General features: G+C 37.1%; 1 protein-coding gene across 1 annotated transcript in view; it reads right to left on the bottom strand.

Moving 5' to 3' along the window:
- Window positions 1-20,140, bottom strand: part of PIK3C2G (phosphatidylinositol-4-phosphate 3-kinase catalytic subunit type 2 gamma) — a 216,591-nt gene that overhangs the window by 177,573 nt on the left and 18,878 nt on the right. Inside the window, 4 exon segments of the mRNA XM_026863441.1 lie at window positions 3,402-3,478; window positions 10,260-10,299; window positions 10,302-10,329; window positions 18,481-18,583. Coding sequence (XP_026719242.1) covers window positions 3,402-3,478; window positions 10,260-10,299; window positions 10,302-10,329; window positions 18,481-18,583 — 248 coding nt within the window.

Consider the following 20,140-nt stretch of genomic DNA (forward strand, 5'->3'; position numbering starts at 1 on the left):
ATACATATATATATATATATATATATATATATATGAACGCATATGCATACATATTTAAGTTTTAATTACTATATACAGATTGCAATTAAAAATTAAATATTTTTCTAATTTAGCATTTAATTTAAATACATTTTAATGTAGCATTTTTCTTCTTCACAAGTGAATATGGGTTATTAGAACAAGGGATTTTATGTCTATAAAAGACACATTCGTGCAGGGCAATTTCTGAGCAGTACACAAGCAATAAACATACACAAGAGTAACCTTGAGTAGAGAAATAGCTATACCGCTGGAGAGGAAAAAAAACTAAACAATCAAAACACCCAACAATTTATATATTTTTGTATGTACATATATAGACTGTTCCACAAAGAGTTGGATATCTTAAGGAATGTATCAATTTCTGTATAATATAGTACTCCATTTAGAGATAAATTAACAAAGTACTTAATATTTTATAGAAGCCACTATACCATAGATTTTGTTTATATGGTAGCCACTTCTAAGGAGCATATTCCAGATCAAGGAGAATAAGCATATGAAAATATCGTGTAATTGATCGTTATGAGTGATGAGTTCCTTCATACTATTTCTCTTTTTGGATATTATCATGTAGAACTTTCCTTTTCCGTATGTAGACATATGACACAGTTTTTTGTCCCAAAGAAGGGAAGACATTAATTTCTTACGGAAGGTTTACCTTTTCTAAAAGTCCAAAAGAATTACAGTCAACATCACGTATTTGGGTTTTTTCCCCTCTACATATTTAAGTACCATCAGAACCTTTGAAAGATATTTTTGTGTTTAAATTATTTATGATAAAAAAAGTTACTTCATTCTAGAACTTCTACACTCTGTATTAAAAATTTACCAAGTTTCTCTCCACATTAATAGCACATTCTGAATAGATTTAAAAATGAAGTACATGTCAAGTGATTATCTGAGCATCAAAATAGCTAGTTGTCTGACTGCACACACTCTTTGGGAACACTCTTTACATTTCAACCCCAAAGCACCAGTCCCACCCCCATATTGTGCCAAATATCCTAAACTTTTTTCATTTTCATTTTATAGAGGCATTATTCATCATAAAACAAATTCTCCATTCATTGATCATTACTAGTAAAAATAATAGCGGGCTTGTCACATAAGTCAGAAGCACTGCTATCTCCAAAGCTTTTTATCAGACATCCTTGAACAAGTAAATTTGGAATAGGTATATAAATGTGCAAACAAATTATTGTTTGTTTGGGTTTTTTTAAACTGAGAATCTCAAGATCTGTCTGATTAAAACTGAATGCTTAAGGATGTTCCAGTTGAGTACAGAACTTAAGCAGGTTATGTGTGTACTTAATTTAGTATATGTAAGTTTACTCCCAGTGCCTTAAAGTTCAGAGTGTGCTGGGGTGAATCAGAAAAAGGATAACAACCCTTCCAGTGATGCAGGTGTTGGCTTTGAAAATCAGAATAATCATTCCCATGCAGCCTTGGGATAGGGGACAGTTATAAAGATCACAATTTTAAACCAGTCAGTTGTTAGAGAAAATATGTAAACAGGGATTCAAAGAACAAATAAAGGGCTCTCATTTTTTGTTTTCTTTACTATATATTTATGACTAATTTATTGCATTACAGAGCCATAATTTTTCAATCCACTTGTTAAAGCAAAGGAGTAACACTACTTTGAAGTATTAGAGGTTTGAAAAAGCTCCATACACTAATGCCTCTGAATGAAAACATCTGCATGCTGATCTGACCTATGTCATTAACTTGCAATCCTGCTCTTCTGAGTGATTCATATAAACTTTATCAAGTGTCCCCGTGTATACAAGACCTTGTTAAAAAAACAGAGGAATTCAGCTCTAGAGTAACAGGTGTATTTGTTGCATAGCATGAATATTTGGAAAATGTCCGATGTTCCCTTTATAAAAAGTTAATGATCTCAAGTAATTGCTTACTCAAGATAAAAATCTTTAGCAAAAAAGAATTTAAGAGTGTTTCATTACAGGTCTAAGGAATATCTACAGAGTGTCAGCTGCAGAGGTTGGATTGTAATGCCTCATTAATGTTGAGATTATAGCTTTCTTTGAATTTGGAATCTTCTTACTTTACAGTGACTGAGAAACTACACTGATGGGTCTACTTCAGTAAAGAAATATATATGCACATTTGAGCTTGGGGACTTCAATTTTCCAAATGGTTATGACTGTATCACATTTTACACACTAAAGTCTCCTTTGAGAAGTTGCTTACAAAGGCAAGTTCAGTGAATACCTACACAGTATCAAAACCAGAGCATTACTTTGAAGCTAGGCACAGTTCAACAGCTTTAAAATTTGTACGCATTTTGCAAAAGTGTCAAAGGTTTACACAAAAATTTATAATATTTTTATCTACAAATATTACATGTGTATTGATATATATTTATGTATGCATGTACATCTGTATGTATCTGTGCATTTATAAATATGTGTGTATATATACACAGTTGTACATATGTGCTTATTTTCTGACTATTCAAAGTAGAAATATCCCAAAAGATTAAAATCTGGACTTGAATATAGGTGACAGATTCCTGAAATTAAATAAAAATTTTATGCTTTAACATATGTTTCAAAGAATACATAGTTCAGCATAATGAATTATAACTCTGGAAAGGATGCACTGGACTACATCCATACTACATCAGTATTCTTTGATTTTACTAATGTCCTTCATTTTCTCTAAAATTCTAAGCCCTAGAAAGTCAGTTAGTATGACAACCTGAAACTCAGCTCCAATAGCCATTTGGTTTCTTCCAAGCTACCACTCACATATATACATATACATATATATATATATATATACACACACACACACACACACATATATATATGTATATTTGTTCTTTAGATATTTGTCCTTAAAACATTAGTTAGCAGAGATGATTTCCTAAGAGATTTTTCATTCAAGCATGTAACATTAAATTGTCAGCCCACAATACTTTAAAATAAAGTTCTTATGATTTTTGCTGTCTAAACCTAATCCTGCAAATTATCACATGCTTGAATATATATCTTCAATATGTAAACATTTGGCTTGTGGGTTTTCAACATCAGGAACAAATTTTGCTGATACATACAGTACACTGTATTTCTACTAATTCCAAATATTACACTGTCAACCCAGAAGATCCTGTTTTTATTTACAGGTTCCTGGACACTTAGAAAGAGTCACCTTTGATATTTTCAATTTGTTGAGCTTTCTTCCTAATCTTAAGCCAAGTTTTATTAAGATAATTTATATCCTTTCAAAGCCAGGTTAAACAGCCTTAACAAAAAGTCTTCCTTAATTGCATTTGAAATAGGTTAAAATTTAGATACCTTTCATGTAGAAGTTAATACTTTTCTGGTACCACAAACTAAGAAAAGAGATCTCATTTTGTAATAAATATTCCAATTGACCTCTAGATTTCATAATAACTGAGACAAGGTTCTGTCTGGTAATCAGAAAAAAGAAAACAACATCGTTAATAACAATTGGATAAAGAGAAAAGGTTTGTTGGATTTTTTTTAACATGCTATAAATTTGGAATAGTTTAACTGACAGTGATTTTATGTTGATATAAAATGAGGACAAGTGCTTATGTAGACATCATGTAATTGAGGCTGGATCTCCATGGTTTTTTGTTAGTCATTTGCAACATAGCACAGATGTAAAAATCTTCCACTTAATACCTGGAGGATACAAGTTTCCTAAGTGAAAGATCTCCAGTAAGTGATTTGCTATTTCAGTGTCTATTGAACTTCACATGCCATTTATTTTACTCTGAGGTTAAGCAAGTGCTTAAATATTACCATGAAGAAGAGTGGACAAGTACATGCTACAATGCCCTCTTTGTCAATCACTTCACAGACTAAAGTTGCAGAGAATCGGGCAAAAGCCTGGAAAAGACCTATGTTTCAAAAGTCCATACTAATTCACAAGTATAAAACTGTATATTATAAAAAGAGACAACATTACTACATAATTCATTAAATGTGATTTTCTTACAGTGCTCATTTACATGCTTAAACTGTTTCAGCAACTGCTTTTCCTTTGACAGACTTCTTTGTAGGGTCAGATCTTCAGGAAAGGGAACAGAAACCTTAATTCCCACTTTCACACCCTACCTAGCCTACTAATTGGTAGAATGAACACATTATTGCCTTGATGGTCCTTGGTGGCAGTTAGAGTTTGCATGTGGTTTTTTGAAAAAGTGGAAATTGCAATTTACATTCTTTCTTCAGTGTTCATTTGTTTTATTCTCACTTTATCCTTGACTTTTTCCTTTTTCCTCTTATATTTCCCACCGACCCCTTCTATTAGGGTTCTCTCTTTCCTTTCTATTGCAGTCTGGTAGCTGAAAGTTACAAAAGTATTTTGATTGCTTCAGAGCAAATGGACTATTGTTTACAGAGAAGTTGTGTGTGTCCACATGTATCTTAGTTGGGCTAAGGAATCAGAGATTAGAGTTGCAGCTACGGTCCAAATTACAGGTTTTATAGCAGATGGTTAGACTTTCAATATATATAGTATGACAAAAAGAAGGAAAGAGAGTCATTGCATTTATATCATCATACAGAGTAGAGGAATGTTAGGTGATCTTCCCTGTGCGAATATGAGTACATTTCCCCGTAGCTGGCTACTATTCACCTCCTCCTACAGATGGTTTTGCCTTTACAGCTTTTTACTTCCAATCCACACTAGCCTTATCTAGCCAGGCAATTTGTGTGTTAAGTAGCTGTCTGGCAATTCCTCCTGTAATCCTGTTAAGTCATAGCTAATACAAGTTGTCTCTCTGCTTTGACCAAGTCTCCAGGTATAACATCTTTTTCACAGCATTACCCAGCTCCAAAGAATTTCTGGACATATTGAGCTTGCCTTTTTGCCTTGATGCATACAGGTAAGCGCATTTATTAGCATGTTTGGCCTAAATACAGGTTTTAGAATAATTTCATAAGTTATAACACTAGTTCAAAAAATTAGCATATTTTTCATCAGTTTGTTCTACCCTAGAGAAATTTCTGTATAAAGTAGCCATTATTTTACATAATTAATAGCAAACAAATCTGATAACTTGCAACAATGATCAAAATACCTCTACTAATGCTATCTTGAACTCTGACTGATAGATAGTAATACCTATATGTTATGACACAGACATACTTCATAATTGTACATCCTTGATAGCTGTGTATAAACACAGCAATGCTAACCAACCCATAAACGTTCAGTATTTCTTTGACATTGTGGAATTTTTTTTTAGCTTTTAGCAAAGCAACATAGTCAATAGTTTTGAAAAATAAAAAGTACAAACAACTTGAGAGAGTCAGTCTTAGATCCCAGCTGTTCTATATGGGAGGAAGATGACAAGCATATAGCATATACTTAGAGCATTCATTTTTCAGTTTCCTGGCAGCAGCACCTACTGTGGAGCAATGCTAGATTTCCTTTCTAAAATGCTGTTTTTCACCATGCTGCCTAAACTGTGCCTAACTGCATGGATCTGACTAGCCATCATGTTATAGTTATTGGCACCTCGGTGTCAGACATTATGGGACAATGGACTGCAGTTCTTCTGATGCACTCACTGACTTACATAGTGTTTAGTTTTCAAGCTATGAAAATCAGTGCATGAAGTGATATATGGGCTGCCAGTTTTATTTGTTCACATTTGCCCGTGAGAGCAAATCTGATTATTACAGAAGGTTTCAGTTCATTCTTTTTATTTCATCTCAAGCCAGTTCAAATGGTTCTTTTTCCATCTTGGCTGAATCTAATCAGACTGAGCATCTCAATCAATACGTTCTCTAAAACATATGTTTGTGCTACAATCAGAAATGTAACTATGTACAAGCAGACAACCTTGAGCATTATTTTATTTAGCTAATCTAAATACTCACAACTGTGAAGGCACAGTAATATGGGACAGTAAACTGCTGGCCTTCCTAGGTATCAGGCAGATTAGCACCGCCTGTGTTGAGCCCATTCTACTCCATCTCCATTCCACTGCATCCATTTACTCCATCTTTATTACAGCCCTAGCTAGATACAGAATTGAGGGATCATAACATGTTGCAAACACATCCTAGTGCAGAATAAGCACAAAGATGTTGTTGCATGTTATGTTAGAAACAGCAGTTATGACTAGGTATGATATTGACTGACCTACTCACAAAAAATACTAGGGTGGTTCTGCTTACAAGATTAAGGGCTTTTCTTCAGTGCATGGCTCACTTTATAATCTTGGTGGTGCTTCAAATCTAAGTGCCTTCTCAACATAACTGTGCCCGTGCTTTCAGCTCAAACTAGTTGCCTTTAAATGGTGAAAAAGAGTATGTGAACACTGCTAAAGAAGTTTGCTCCAGGGAGTGATTTTTTGATCTGTAAATTAACAAGTGGATGAAGGCTTATGTTCACAATACTGGGAATAACCATAGTTAGAACCAGTTGTGCACCCTGCATAGCACCAAGTGAGAGCCTACTCCAGGCCTCTTGTGACTCTGAAGCACTACTGAAACACACAGGTTATTAATTAAAAAAGGTGGGATGCAGTTCAAAATGCCCAACATAACATAAGGCAGTCCACCATGGCAGTATTTCCATATCATACAATGGAAGGTATATAATGCACATCCTGAAGCAAGCCTTAAGAACAACACTGAAAAACTGCAAATGTACAAGAAGTCTAGTGCTGTGCTATCTCGTGGACCTGGCCTCCAGGGAGCAGTCCCTGGAATGAACTAGAAAGTGGATGAGGATTAGGTTAGAGAATACTTAAACTGGACATATATAAATTCATGGGCCCTGATGGGATGCAACCACAAATGCTGAGGGACCTCACTGATATAATTATGAGGCCACTCTTGATAACCTTTGAAGAAACTTAGTGTCTGGAAGAGATGCCAGAAGAGTGGAGGAACACAAATGTCACTCCCATCAACTGGCTGAACGTCTGGGCCCAGATAGTGGTCATCAGTGGCACAAAGCCTAGTTGGAGGCTGGTAACTAACAGGGTACCCTAGGGGTCAGTCTTGGGTCCAGTACTGTTTAATATCTTCCTTAACTATCTGGATAATTGGGTAGACTGTATCTTCAGCAAGTTTGCTGGTGACAGAAAAATGGGGAGAGTGGCTGATACACCAAAGAGTCATATTGCCATCCAGAGGGATCTTGACAGGCTGTAGAAATGGGCTGACAGGAGCCTCATGATGTTCAGCAAAAGGAAGCGCAAAGTCCTGCACCTGGGGAGGAATAACCCCATGCACCAGTATGTGCTAGGGGCTGACTGCGCAGAAAGTAGCTTTGCAGAAAAGGACACGGCAGTCCTCCTGGACAGGAAGCTGAATGTGAATCAGCAATGTCCCTTGCAGTAAAAAAGGCTAAAGGTATCCTGTACTGCATGAGGAGTAGTATTACCAGCAGGTTGAGGGAGCTGACCCTTCCCCTCTTACTCAGCATTGATAAGGCCACACCTGGAGTACTGTGTCCAGTTCTGGACTCCTCAGTACAAGAGAGACATGGATGTACTAGAGATCAGAAATAGTGTGGCCAGCAGGACAAGGGAAGAGATTTTTCCCCTGCACTCAGTACTGGTGAGTCCACATTTCAAATACTGTGTTCAGTTTTGTGCCACTCACTACAAGACAGACATTGAGGTGCTGGAGCATGTCCAAAGAAGGTCAATGAAGCTGGTGAAGGGTCTAGAGAACAAGTCTTATGAGAGGCAGCTGGGGGAACTGGGTTTGTTTAGCCTGGAGAAAAGGAGGCTTAGGGGAGATCTTATCACTCTCCAAAACTACCTGAAAGGAGGTTGTAGCAAGGTGGGTGCCAGTCTATTCTCTCAAGTAACAAGTGATAGGACAAGAGGAAATGGCCTCAAGTTACACCAGGGAAGGTTTAGATTGGATATTAGGAAAAAAGTCTTCACCAAAAGGGTTGTCAAGCATTGGAACAAACTGCCCAGGAAAGTGGTTGAGTCACCACGCCTGGAGGTATTTAAAAGACATGTAGATGTGGTGCTTAGGGACATGGTTTAGTGGTGGATTTGGCAGTGCTAGATTAATGGTTGGACTTGATGACCTTAAAGGTCTTTTTCAACCTAAACGATTTAATCCAAGGATGGCCACTAAAATGATGAAGGGACAGAAGCATCTGTCCTATAGGGAAAGACTGAGAGCTTAGCCTACAGAAGAGAAAGCTCAGGGCAGATCTTCTTGATGTATGTAAATACCTGAAGGGAGGGTGCAATGACAGTGCAGATAGGCTCTCTTCAGTGGTGACAGGACAAGAGGCAATGGGCTCAAACTGAAACACAGGAGGTACTTAGGTGCCTGAGGACTGACACAAGTAGTCCAGAGAGGCTGTGGAGTCTCCCTCCTTGGAGATATTCAGAAAACATCTGGACACAAGTCCTGGATAAACCAGTCTGTATCCAGCCATTACTTAGGTCTTATACAAAGAAATACCTATTCTTGTCTGGTTTGTATCTGCTACTTTCACTTCATGCTCCTTTATCCTGTGTTAGAAGATACAGTAAATGATCCTTTTCTGCAGACATTCTCTGTGGTCTTCAATTTCATAGACTTGTAATCCATAAAATACCCATCTTCTATTATTTCTTAATCAGGATGAAGAAAATTATTACTTGTTTTTTCTCATATGGAGGGCATTTCATTCCTCTGAGCATCCTTGCTGCCCTTCACTTTTTCAAGTTCTATTACATCATATTTGAAATGGGAGAAGCAGAACTGTCAGACATATTCAAGATAAATGAACACCCTACACCAATACTGTGGCACAATACTGTTTTTTTGGGGTTTTCATTTCTTTCACAATAATATCCAACATTTGTTTTATCTTTTTTGCAGCTGCTGTGCACTAAGATGATTTTCAGAACTATTTATTATAACCCCAAGAACTCACTTCTAGTGGTAAAAGTCAACTCAGAGCCTATGATTTCTTATGTGAATTTAAGACTCTTTCCTCCCATCTATGTTTATCTTTTCAAAATTTCATCTGCCACTTAATCATACACTCAACTCAGCATTGTAAAATCCTTTTGCAAATCATCACAGGCAGCTGTTGTGCACATTATGGACAGCAAACTTCTGTCACTTATCTATTACTCTTTTTTTTTCTCAGATAAGCTAGAAATGCAATTGAGAGCACAGGGCCTGATCACAGATCTGGGTCATCACTACTGGAAAATGTTTTCTCCTACCCATCAACAAACCATGGGACAAGCAGGAAACAGTGATCAAGCATAGTTTGAGCTTTTACTTTTTCAATATTTACTGAACTTGTGGTTGAAGAAACAAAGTATTTATTGCACCCTACAGTATCAGAGGAGACTTTGGAGACCATAGTTTATTTGCAGCTCAATATCTTTTATCACATATACCCTCTGAAGTCTCTCTTTGCAATGGAAAAGGCCACACACTTTACATCAGAACACAGTCAATGTGTAGAGACTGTATGATTGGTTTGATCTCTTTGTAGCCAGGACCAGAATGGAATTTTGGCCCATGCTCATATGAAACCAGATGGGTCTTCAGTAAGCACCAGATATTCACCTTGAACAAGTCACTACCTCTCCATTTTCCTCCATCTGCTAAATGACAGGTGTGGCATTAACAATTCTTGGCAAAGTACTTCATAACACACTGATGAAAAACATTACAAAAAGTGTTAACAGCTTCTCTATCCAAGTGTATGAAACAGAACATAAGGAAAGTTGAGTGAGGAATCTATCTTATTTAGTGCTTGTCCATAACAGGTTACAGTCAGATGCACTTTGAGTGCCAAGTTAAAAACTTGTCATAGTGAGTCTCCATTAAAAAAATAAAATAAAACATCACTTAACTGTGAAAACATAGACATAATGAAGAGCAAATCCATTATTTTTACAGTGTTTTCTCTTAAAAATTCTTTAAGAGCAATGCACACGTGAAAATCACAACTACTTCAATCCTGGGAATCTCTGGAAAACATGAAAGCTCTAATGAAAGCTTCAATGACATGAAAGGGACAGAATGGGGAAAAATTACACAGATCTAGAAATGATTATTGATTTTTGCTGAGCAATCAATAAGGTCTGAAAAAGAGAGTAACACATTGAACCAGTTTTCTTTCTCTTTGTCCCCAGTAGGTCTTGGAATTGTCCTTTGGGGCTAGGAGGCTCACTACAAATATGAACAATTGCAAACAGAAATACTATTAAATACCAGTGTTCTTACCAAGTCCATCTCCAGGCACAAGTGTCTTCTAACAGTTGATCACACTAAACCATCTTTGGTCATCCTCATGCTGTGGAAGAGAAGCCTATAGTGAGATACAGTATTCTGATAGGAAGAATATATGTTGGAGAGATTTGCTTGGTATTTGCCAAAGTTGGCATATTTTTTAGGAACTCTCAGAGTATTCAGGACATTTTGGTCTGAAATTTTATTTGGTGAATCTCTCTCATGTTATATTCGGTTGTACTATATAGGAGGTCAAACCACATTGTCACAGTAGTTCCTTTGAGCTATATATGAAGACCACAGCCAGGCCTCAGTAAACCCTGCCTCTGCTTTCTTGTTAGCAGACAGGAGAAGCCACCCTTTGGCAAAGGCAATATACACTAGTCATGAAGCAGAATCAGTTTGCATCCACCACGTCTTGCTGCTTCCTTTTCTAAGAGGACAGAATGGAGAACTCTGGTAGCATCCTTTGCAACCCCTCTGAAGGGATTTCTCTCAGTGAAGAGTCACAGAGATGATCAAGTCACTAAAAAGCATTTTTTGTATGAAGAGAGCTTGAGCTTGGACTGTTCACTCTGGGAAAGGGAAATCTCAGGGGGAAATCTTATCAATGTGTACAAATATCTGATGGAAAATAATGAAAACAAGAGAATCAGACTATTTTCAGTAGTGCTCACTGACAGAGGCAAAGGGCACAAATTAGAAAACATGAAATTCCAAGCTGACACAAGAAAAAAAAAAATATTCAAATAGAGGAAGAGGTTGCCCTTAAAGGATGTGAAGTAGGTGTGAATATATGATGAGATATGCAAAACTTGGCCAGACACAGTCCTGGGCAACCTGCTCCAGCTGACCCTGCTTGAGCATGGGCATTGGACTAAATGATCCCATGAGATCCCGTCCAGACTAAACGTTCTGTGACTGTCTTATTTGACATATTCTGATGACCAAACCTGTTCCCATTCAGATATAGTCCTTTCTCCAGCCCCACAGATTTGTTGCCTTAACTCCTCCCACCTCACGGAGGTAGCTCAGCCCGTGCTAGGCATGTACTGCCAACTTGTAGGTACCACCATGCCATGAAAATTCTGTCCTTTTTTGACTCACAGTTCAGCCTGTATAACTCATAGGGGGAAGTTACTGAGGGGCTTGTGACAAGTATGACCTAAAATTCACTGTCCAAGAATTACAAAGAGAATGACATTTATGAACAGGTATAACCCTGGGAGGGGTGGGGGGTTGAGAGAGAAAAGAATTAAGTAAGAAAACAGGAGAGCAGCACAGCACATAGGCATCTAGTAGTGATGAGCTTCGGTTTCCACAGTGGCTAGGACAGCTGCCAGACATTATCTTTCTTAGTATCTCTAGAAATGTAAATGGCTGGGACAGGCACAGCTTAGGCAACCAGGCTACAGGCTATTTATTTATGTTTACTGATCTAAAATTTTTTTTTATTCATAGGTGAAGTAAAGGACAGGAATAATTTCTGGCCAAAGATACAGAAGAATCTGAAAGGTGACTCCATTTTAGGCTGGACTAAACTAGCAAAACTTTCAAGTTTTTTGTGAAGGGAAGACAAAATAGTTTAATCTTATGCAAAACATTTCAGTAAGAAAAAAAATTCTGTTCATCTGTTACTGTTAGAACTTTCATACAATAAATATTTTTAAAAAAAGAATGAGCATAATCCAACATGATAAAATAATTCATTATCCCCCCCTTAAACAAAATTTGAAAGAAAATTTGTATTTTCTAAAGAAAAAAACCCCAGCCTTTTACTTGCTTGACTAGAAGAGCCTTCTATTATTTTGAACATTAGTGAATTCAAATATTGAAAGCTTTCTGAGAATAAGGTGACCACAGCAGCATTTTCTTCTAGTTAATTGAATAGTGGTGGTCTAAAGCTAAAATTCCTGAGCAATTTATGTCTCTGCTATGGTTGGATTCAATTTAAGTATGGTAATTGACATATGAATTAATTTACACTAATTCTGCTTTAGATTGCTATACAGAGATTTAGCAATAGCAACATTTAAGGAGCAGGATCTTGCTGACCTAGATGCATTACAGATGTTCTGTAAAGAATTCCCATCTGGAGTGTTACTATCTCTTTTATCACGTAGTGGCAATAAACAAAAGATTAATTAGATGAATGAAATGGAAGGGGGTGATGGTAAGAAAAACATTCTAATGTATTAAGCCTTGAATGTATGTGTCAGACCTAAGCACTAAGCTCCACTTTGGGCATTTGATGTTATGCAAACACCTGTGTTCCTTATTTCAGAGTATTGACAGGAGAATGTTAAAAGTTTTTACAGCAGAGAAGACAGGGTAAGTACTTGGGGTTAGGGGTTGTAATTGAGAGGAGGTGATCTTTTCTCAGCTGGTTTCAGAATCTCTCTCAACCCCACTGAGCTGCTCCCACAAAAATGATTATGAGACATAGAAGAATAGTTTATGGATGCCAATTTCCTCAGTGCAGCACTAATGGTGCGACATACGGCTCTGACCTAATAACTGCTGGTTTTCCTCACAACTTGTGTCTTCTGCTCATCTTCTCCTCTGAGGCTTGGAGCACCTGACCTCTGACACCTATCGTGCTGCTTCAATGCATGCTAGAGGACTGGTATAGCACCTCAAGCCTTGAGAACACTTTATAGTGCTACTATAATCAGAAGCATGTATGCTGGGAATGAAAGAGCACCCAGCATGCCATAGCTGCTTGCTACAATATTATGATTTGAATTTGCTAGTTCTAGACAGAGCAATAGTCAGACACATCCATCTTGATTCTCAGCAGATCATAACCTTTTTCTTTTTTACTTTTTTAAAGTCATGTTACACTGTAGATGAATACCCTGTGTTCTGCAAAATATACACTACATGCTTATAATGTCACTGCATGCTTATAGTGTCACACTGCCACCTCTAGAGACCTTACAAATAGCAGAGCACATCTGAACAGCAATCACAGGGACAAGGCTTGAGACACAGAACAAGACCGTTTAGTTACAAACTTCCTTCTTGATCTCATACACTGACAGGACTAGAGGACAGGGAGGGATGAATTTGGAAACAATGTGACACAGATTGGAGAAGGAAGCCCTGAAGCTCAGAGACAAATCAGATATGTGTGTCTGAAAGGAACTCAGAAGCTTAAGGGGATCTGATAGAATAGGGCAAAAGGTGGGGTGTATGTGTATTATTTAGCACCTGGATACATAATGGGTGATTACTGTATACAAGGGCTGACCTGTGTTTCTGTGACACTAGTTAGACTACAACCTTAGTGGAGATTTCTATAAAATAACATATTCCAAAGTTCAAAATTTGGAACAATCCTACAGATCACAGGTCAAATTCTCCCCAAGAGCAGCCACAGATTAACTAACAAAAATAAACAGCTGCATACTTTCATAATGGTCTCAGATAGCTGAAGAATATTAAAAATCTCAGTTTGTACATTTTTTTTTTAAACCAAAGTACACTCTTTCCACATCTCTTTATATGAATACTGAGGGAGAGAAATTTATTTTCCATAAACTGCCTCTAAGTCTGTGACTTTCAAATACATTTTATGACCAAAGCCACAAGTTTCAGATAACAGCAACAAAATTGACTGTGGGCTCAGTGTAGACTACCTCAGATCCTTGAATTCAGTGTGGTTGAAGTAGGTTTCAGTAAACCCAAAGAGATCTACTGAACAGAACCGAGTAAAAGGAAACACTGCTGTTTTCAGTGCACCATAGTCTATCTCCTCCATTAGGTTTTGTCTGGTTTGCCTTGTCAAACCTGCTAGTGCTCCTGCCAGCAAGCAGAACCTCTCCTTTCCAATAAGAGTGCTCTGTCACAAGTAAGCCTTGGACCTGGAGGAAAACTCTGGGTCTATGAATTATGCCAGCTCAAAAGCTGCTCATGTTCTTTGCTGTTATCAGTAACTTGAAGTAACTTCATGCCCTGAAGCTTTCAGAGATGTGTCAGTTACAGTAAAGGTGTGATCAATAACTTACTTGAGATCTTAAAATTTCACCCTACTCATTAAGCCCTATTATAGGTTATTAATTACAGTTCCACAAATTCTTTGAGACAATAAATGTTTTCTAATGGCCTGTACTCTGTTAATTTGTCTTCCAAGCTTGTTGGTTACCTGCCTGAAAGACTGTTTGTAATCTTTCTACCTGCTAATTCTAACTATTTTCAAAGTGTGGATCATCAAGAGATGCTCAGTCTCTGCTCCTGGCCACCACAGCTCACTGCAGTATATTAAACCTCATTTAGACCTGTCAAACTGCAAAAGAATTGAAGGAGGCTTTAAGCATAGCAATAGAATATGAAGCATTTTATAGTACCAGTTTCAAGGGATACTTAAACACAAGAAAAGGCTCCCTTCTATTTGAGGTACTACACAATCCCTCTAAAAAAAAGTCACAAGCATTTAAATAATGGAAAAAAACCCACCTTCTTATGATGGACCACTGACTATTTTCATCTGTGATTATGCTCAGAATGTTAACACTTAACTCATTATGTCTGGTAAAATAGTAACACTATTAACTGGTATATATGAAAATAAAAATGGTTTTGAACTTTTAGGAAATATTGTCTGCTGGCTGCTTTAGTACAAAAACCCCTTTCTGGAAGCTCTTGTTAGAAACCCTAAGCATTCTTTGCTACCTCTCCAGTGTGAAAATTCATGCTTTCCTGAGATAATCACTATGCAGGGATGACTAAAAAAAAAAAGTTCTCTTGAACAGGCAGAGGACCCTAGCAGTTATTATTCAGTATTATTATAACCTGTATGCATTGGGCCACAATTTGACAAGAGGACTGTTGGATTTTCTCCACATCAACTGTCATTGATTTCAAAATCTGCAAGGTGTAGAACTGCCCCTCCTGTCAACTAAAGCTTGCTGGCGTGCTCAACAGTATAAAACCAAGCTTCAATATGTTTCTTCATTATAAATATAACCTTATATTCCCTGTATAAGCCTTATTTGGAAGCTTAGTAGGAATCTACCTGAAAATTTGGGTCTTAAAAGATTTTTGTTCAACAGTTTTAAGACTGATAAATGTAATTTCTCAAAAAAATCAAAATCAAATGAAAGGTCACACATTGGCTGAAAGACCTGTGATTCCATGTAAAGCCCCAGGCCAAATTTCCTGCTTGTAACTGCTCAGTTCAAGACAATTTCCTTTTTCTGAATATTTTATAACAGAATGGCAGCTTCCCACAAAAGGAAAGGAAGCAAGTATTCACCTTAGAAAAATATTTTTTTCAGCTGATTTCACAAAATAATTGTGAACATTTAGTTATTGGCCAAAGTTCATAAACTGTCTGGTTTAAAAAAATATAAATTAGTTGCATGTTAATTATATGTATCCACTTATATTGGTTATTAAGTATAATAGTAAAATAAAAGGAATTTGTATTAACTGCGTATCCTGATCTCAACAGTGTTATATATAAGATAAGCAAGAATCATGAAGGCAGTCTCCAGATGTCATTGGTATAGGGTTTTGCTTCCTTAGCACACAAAAAAGCTTTAAAGCTGCAGAAGAGACTCCTGACCATATCATTAAGTTCCAAAGCAGATAATTTTGAAGTTTTATAGTAAGAACAGATCTATATACATCAAATAGGTCCTTTGCTCTATATTCTAGCTTTGCTGTTTGAAGACAGAGTAACTTGTGGAGAATCAATCATTGGCTTGAAAGTTTGAAGAGGACATTGTCAGGAAGTTGTGTGAGGCTCCTTCTTTTCTGTATATGCATGTAAAAATACCTTCATTACATGTTATATGCATATAAGCGGCAAAAGGCATTTGTATCAAAAACTTCTCACTCATGTCACTGATTTCTCAGGCCAGAAGATGCTGAAAAACTGCAGAAGGATCAACAATATATTATTCCATTTAAAAGATAGAGATGTTGACCTAAAAAAGGTAAGTATTTCCACCACTAAACATACTTATGGACATCCATAATTATATCTAATCACCAATACATCACTCTTCTCCAGCTCTTCTTTGGCAGCACAATATGGAAAAACGAAGTATTTCATCTCCTAACACAGGATATCTTGTCACAGATCTAACATCAGAAATGACTATGACAACCATCTAATCTCTATTTAATGCAGGCAATGGAAATCACATGATGATTCCTGTCTCAAGCTTAACAACTTGCAGTTAAATGACAACTAGGTACCACAGATACTTTCCCAAGACAGAGTTCATTCCAATGGTCACTGGACATGTTCTTTTTGCCACTGTAATATGGGGATGGGGTCAGAAAGAACACAAGATGGACACTTGCTCACCCCCTTCTGAAGGTATATTCACACATCAACTTATTTTCTCTAGACTGAGAGCAAGAAGTTGATCTGAATATTTTTGAAGAAATAACCTGGTGATGAAAGCTTCCATGTTTCCTAATTTACTTTCTTTTGGATGATGCTATACCAAGAAGAATGAATGATTTAAAAAAATAATTAAGTGAATAATATTAGCAGTGAAGTTTGCTAATAATATAAACCAGGACTGTATATATCAGCACTAAATTATTATTTTTTTAATCTATAAACTGGTTAAAATGTTAAACATACATATATATTTGGCCTCACTATCATCCTTTTTTAATGCTCCAGATAACATATTTGTTTTGCCAATTATTAGGCCTAGCATAAAGGACACAGCCAACATAAAGATGAACCAATAACCAAATTGTATTTGACACAAAAGGGTCAGTACATGGGTGAGCACTGGGGGTACAAACAAGTCAGATTATACATAATTGACATCAATCCCACTGACCCCAACAATGACACCCCACAACAAACAATGGGTGGAATAAACAGTGAAATGCAGTTTCTCATAGAAGAGACAGGAGACAACCGAGTCAACAAGCCAAATACATGAGACCAAGGAAGCCACATACTGAATCTCTACACAGCTCACATTTACAAAAGCCAGACCTGACTGGAGCCCAGTCCCAAGGAGGCAGGAGGTCCTTCCCCAACAAGAAACTCTGCAAAATGCATCCACCCCACAGACAGACACTGCCCCTTCCTGCAAGGGGTCCCAGCTTTTATCCCCAAGTGGGACACCTGACCTTTGTTTACTTCATGTGGGACACCTGGGGCTCGTTTACCTAATGGCTCTCCCTGCAAGGCCGGCTGCACCCTGGAGGGAAGCTTAAAGGTAACTCACCTCCCTTTGTGAAGGGCTGTGGGAATCACCCCTATGTCAACCTTAATTTGGGGCTTGGGGCTGAAACCCCAGCATTTCAATATTGTATTGATGTTTCACCTGGTGACACATAACAGAAATTAAAAGAAAGCCCTTACACTTTTTTGTTAGAAATCTCCCATCTGACCCATATATTAGTATCAGGCTGATAGCATACCTATGTAAAGCAGGTAATTGGTACTATCTGTGAACAGAGTCAACACACTGCTAGTGAATATTGCCCAGAACAAAGCTTCTGCTGTACTGAAAACTTTGGGTTGGAAGTAATTCAGTGTGATCCACTGGGAGTAAAGCTCACATTTAGTAGCATAGGTCACTGTCATTAAAGCTCAGTAATCCACTACAAGGCTGCTTAAACTCAAATAATCTGAATAGGAATCTCCCTGGGATTAAAATTATAATAAAGCAATGTTTTCTGTAAGGACTAATGTCCTTATACACATTTCTGCGTGTCTACAAACAAGCACCTACACACATACAATTACGCATCACATATGCACAAACACAAACTCTGATTCTGGTTTTTATCAGCCTACCCTGGTTCTCAGTGATAATGACAAGGATCAAGATCTAATTCATTTTACACAGTACATTGAGTTGTTTTACCCTTGTTAGTTTTCAGAACATAGAAAGGCCAATCAAAATAAGAATTGTCTGACCACCTGAAATAGATAGCATTAAATTCTGACAAAACTGGTGTGGTTTTTTGTTTTTTTTGTTTTTTTTTTTCTATAAAAGGTAACCTTTGGTCTTTTTCAGTTATGTGTTTTCTCCAGTAATTCATATGTAAAGAGCAAAGCAGACATGTTCCCCAGTACGTTTCAACTGGAGTTCAGCAATATATGCATTCTCAGGAAAGCAAATAATCTTGCTTTGATTATTACTGCAGATTGCTACATAAAAGGATTGGTGAATTTTATTCCTTCAGGGATGCTGAAGAGAAAGAGGAGGAAAAAAAGACAACATGCCTTTCGAGCCAAACTTTGCTTCAAATTACTAGTGTTGTGTAGTTGAAGCTGAATGCAGGTGGTTGCCTTGTGAAGACTTTCAAGGCTGCCCAAAGTATGATTACTGCAGTTTGGGAAAAGAAACCAAACAACAAATGGTTATCTTTGCTCATCACTTCAATCTTTTTTTTCTTCTCTCCTTCTCCTAAAAGCACTGGTGGACTAAATGCTAAGTGCAAAGCAGAATGAATAATATAAAACCTGTACTTGGCACCTATTTCCATGAAAACTGATGCGCTTGGTTTTGGCATATTTTCTGGTGAAACAATTTAAGAAAAATTGCTTAGTTGTGTCCTTGATCATTAAGTTCTGTAACAGAACAATGACACAGAGAAAGAATATCCTTAACAAACCGCACATGCTACCAAACCTTGAGATTATTCATGCATATTCTTCAAACACAAATTACTGCAATTTATACTAAATATCTTGGTTATGAATGTGCCACTACAGAACGACTTGTAGTGTTTGATACCCATCCTGAAAATCAATTATTAACTATAATTTTGAAAATCACAGAAAGACAGGTGGCCCTTTATTCTTAAATAAATCAAAGTTCTCACCCTTTGCAGCTCACACAACAACGGTAAAAGAAGCTGTGAATTGGTCTTCCTCCTTCTCAAATCATATACCAGTTAAGGTCAGACACAGAGCTCTACTCACTCAGCTGGAGTGGCACCCATACCTTTCTTGAAACTTCTTCCTCTCCTTATTTCACCTAATCACATCTGCCTCATGACTCTAATGATGAACTCTCCCATTATCCTTCCAGAACTGCCTCACACTTGTTTTTTCACCTTCTACCCTGCCATTATTCCTGCCCTTTCCATTCTGCCTCAACCTTCAACCTTAGGACAAGAATAGTAACAAGAACATTGCAAAGAAACACATCTGTAAGTCACGAGTCACTTTTTCATGAATCCTCAAGTATACAGATTCCTATTGCAATGCCAACACTATATCAAGCCAATGACAGAAATTGGTATAGCTATACAATACAGAAGAGCATTCTGCTAGTGTAAATTGGTATAGCTATACCCTTCTATAGTTACAAATCTGTACCACAGATGTAAAAACTATCTTTTGCAAGTATAATTCTGTGTCATCATGCTTTCAGGAGAAACAAGCTACAGCAACAGAAGTTGAATTTTGTGGTTATAACTACAATTACACTAGTGGTTTGTGTTAGCTGTGCTGTGTCAAGCAGATACTATACATCATAAAATGCTGCCTGCAACACTGCAGTCAGAAGCACTGGCCATACAGCTGACTTCATCAGTCAATTGTATTTGCACAAATACAAAGAGAAAAGTTTTGACAGGTATTGTGACACAACAGACAAGACAAAAATGGATTAATGCTTCAATAAGATAATGTGAAAACCTGGTCTAGATAAAAAGTGAACTACAGGAAACAGAGGGCGTAGCTTTGCTATAGACTGACAGACTATCTTTTAACTATACCCCAGGCTGTAACACACTATGCAGATCTGCTTCTATACCTATACTTCTAAGATAAAAGTAATATAGCTCCCTTTGGAGGATAGCATGATTATTAGCAACTGGCTTACAGCACTGAACTTTGCAAAGGAAACACAAATAAAAATGCTACATTATCTCAA

The sequence above is a fragment of the Athene cunicularia genome, assembly GCF_003259725.1.
Source record: "Athene cunicularia isolate RWA chromosome 1 unlocalized genomic scaffold, athCun1 chr1_part2, whole genome shotgun sequence".
NCBI classification, from domain to species: Eukaryota; Metazoa; Chordata; class Aves; order Strigiformes; family Strigidae; genus Athene; species Athene cunicularia.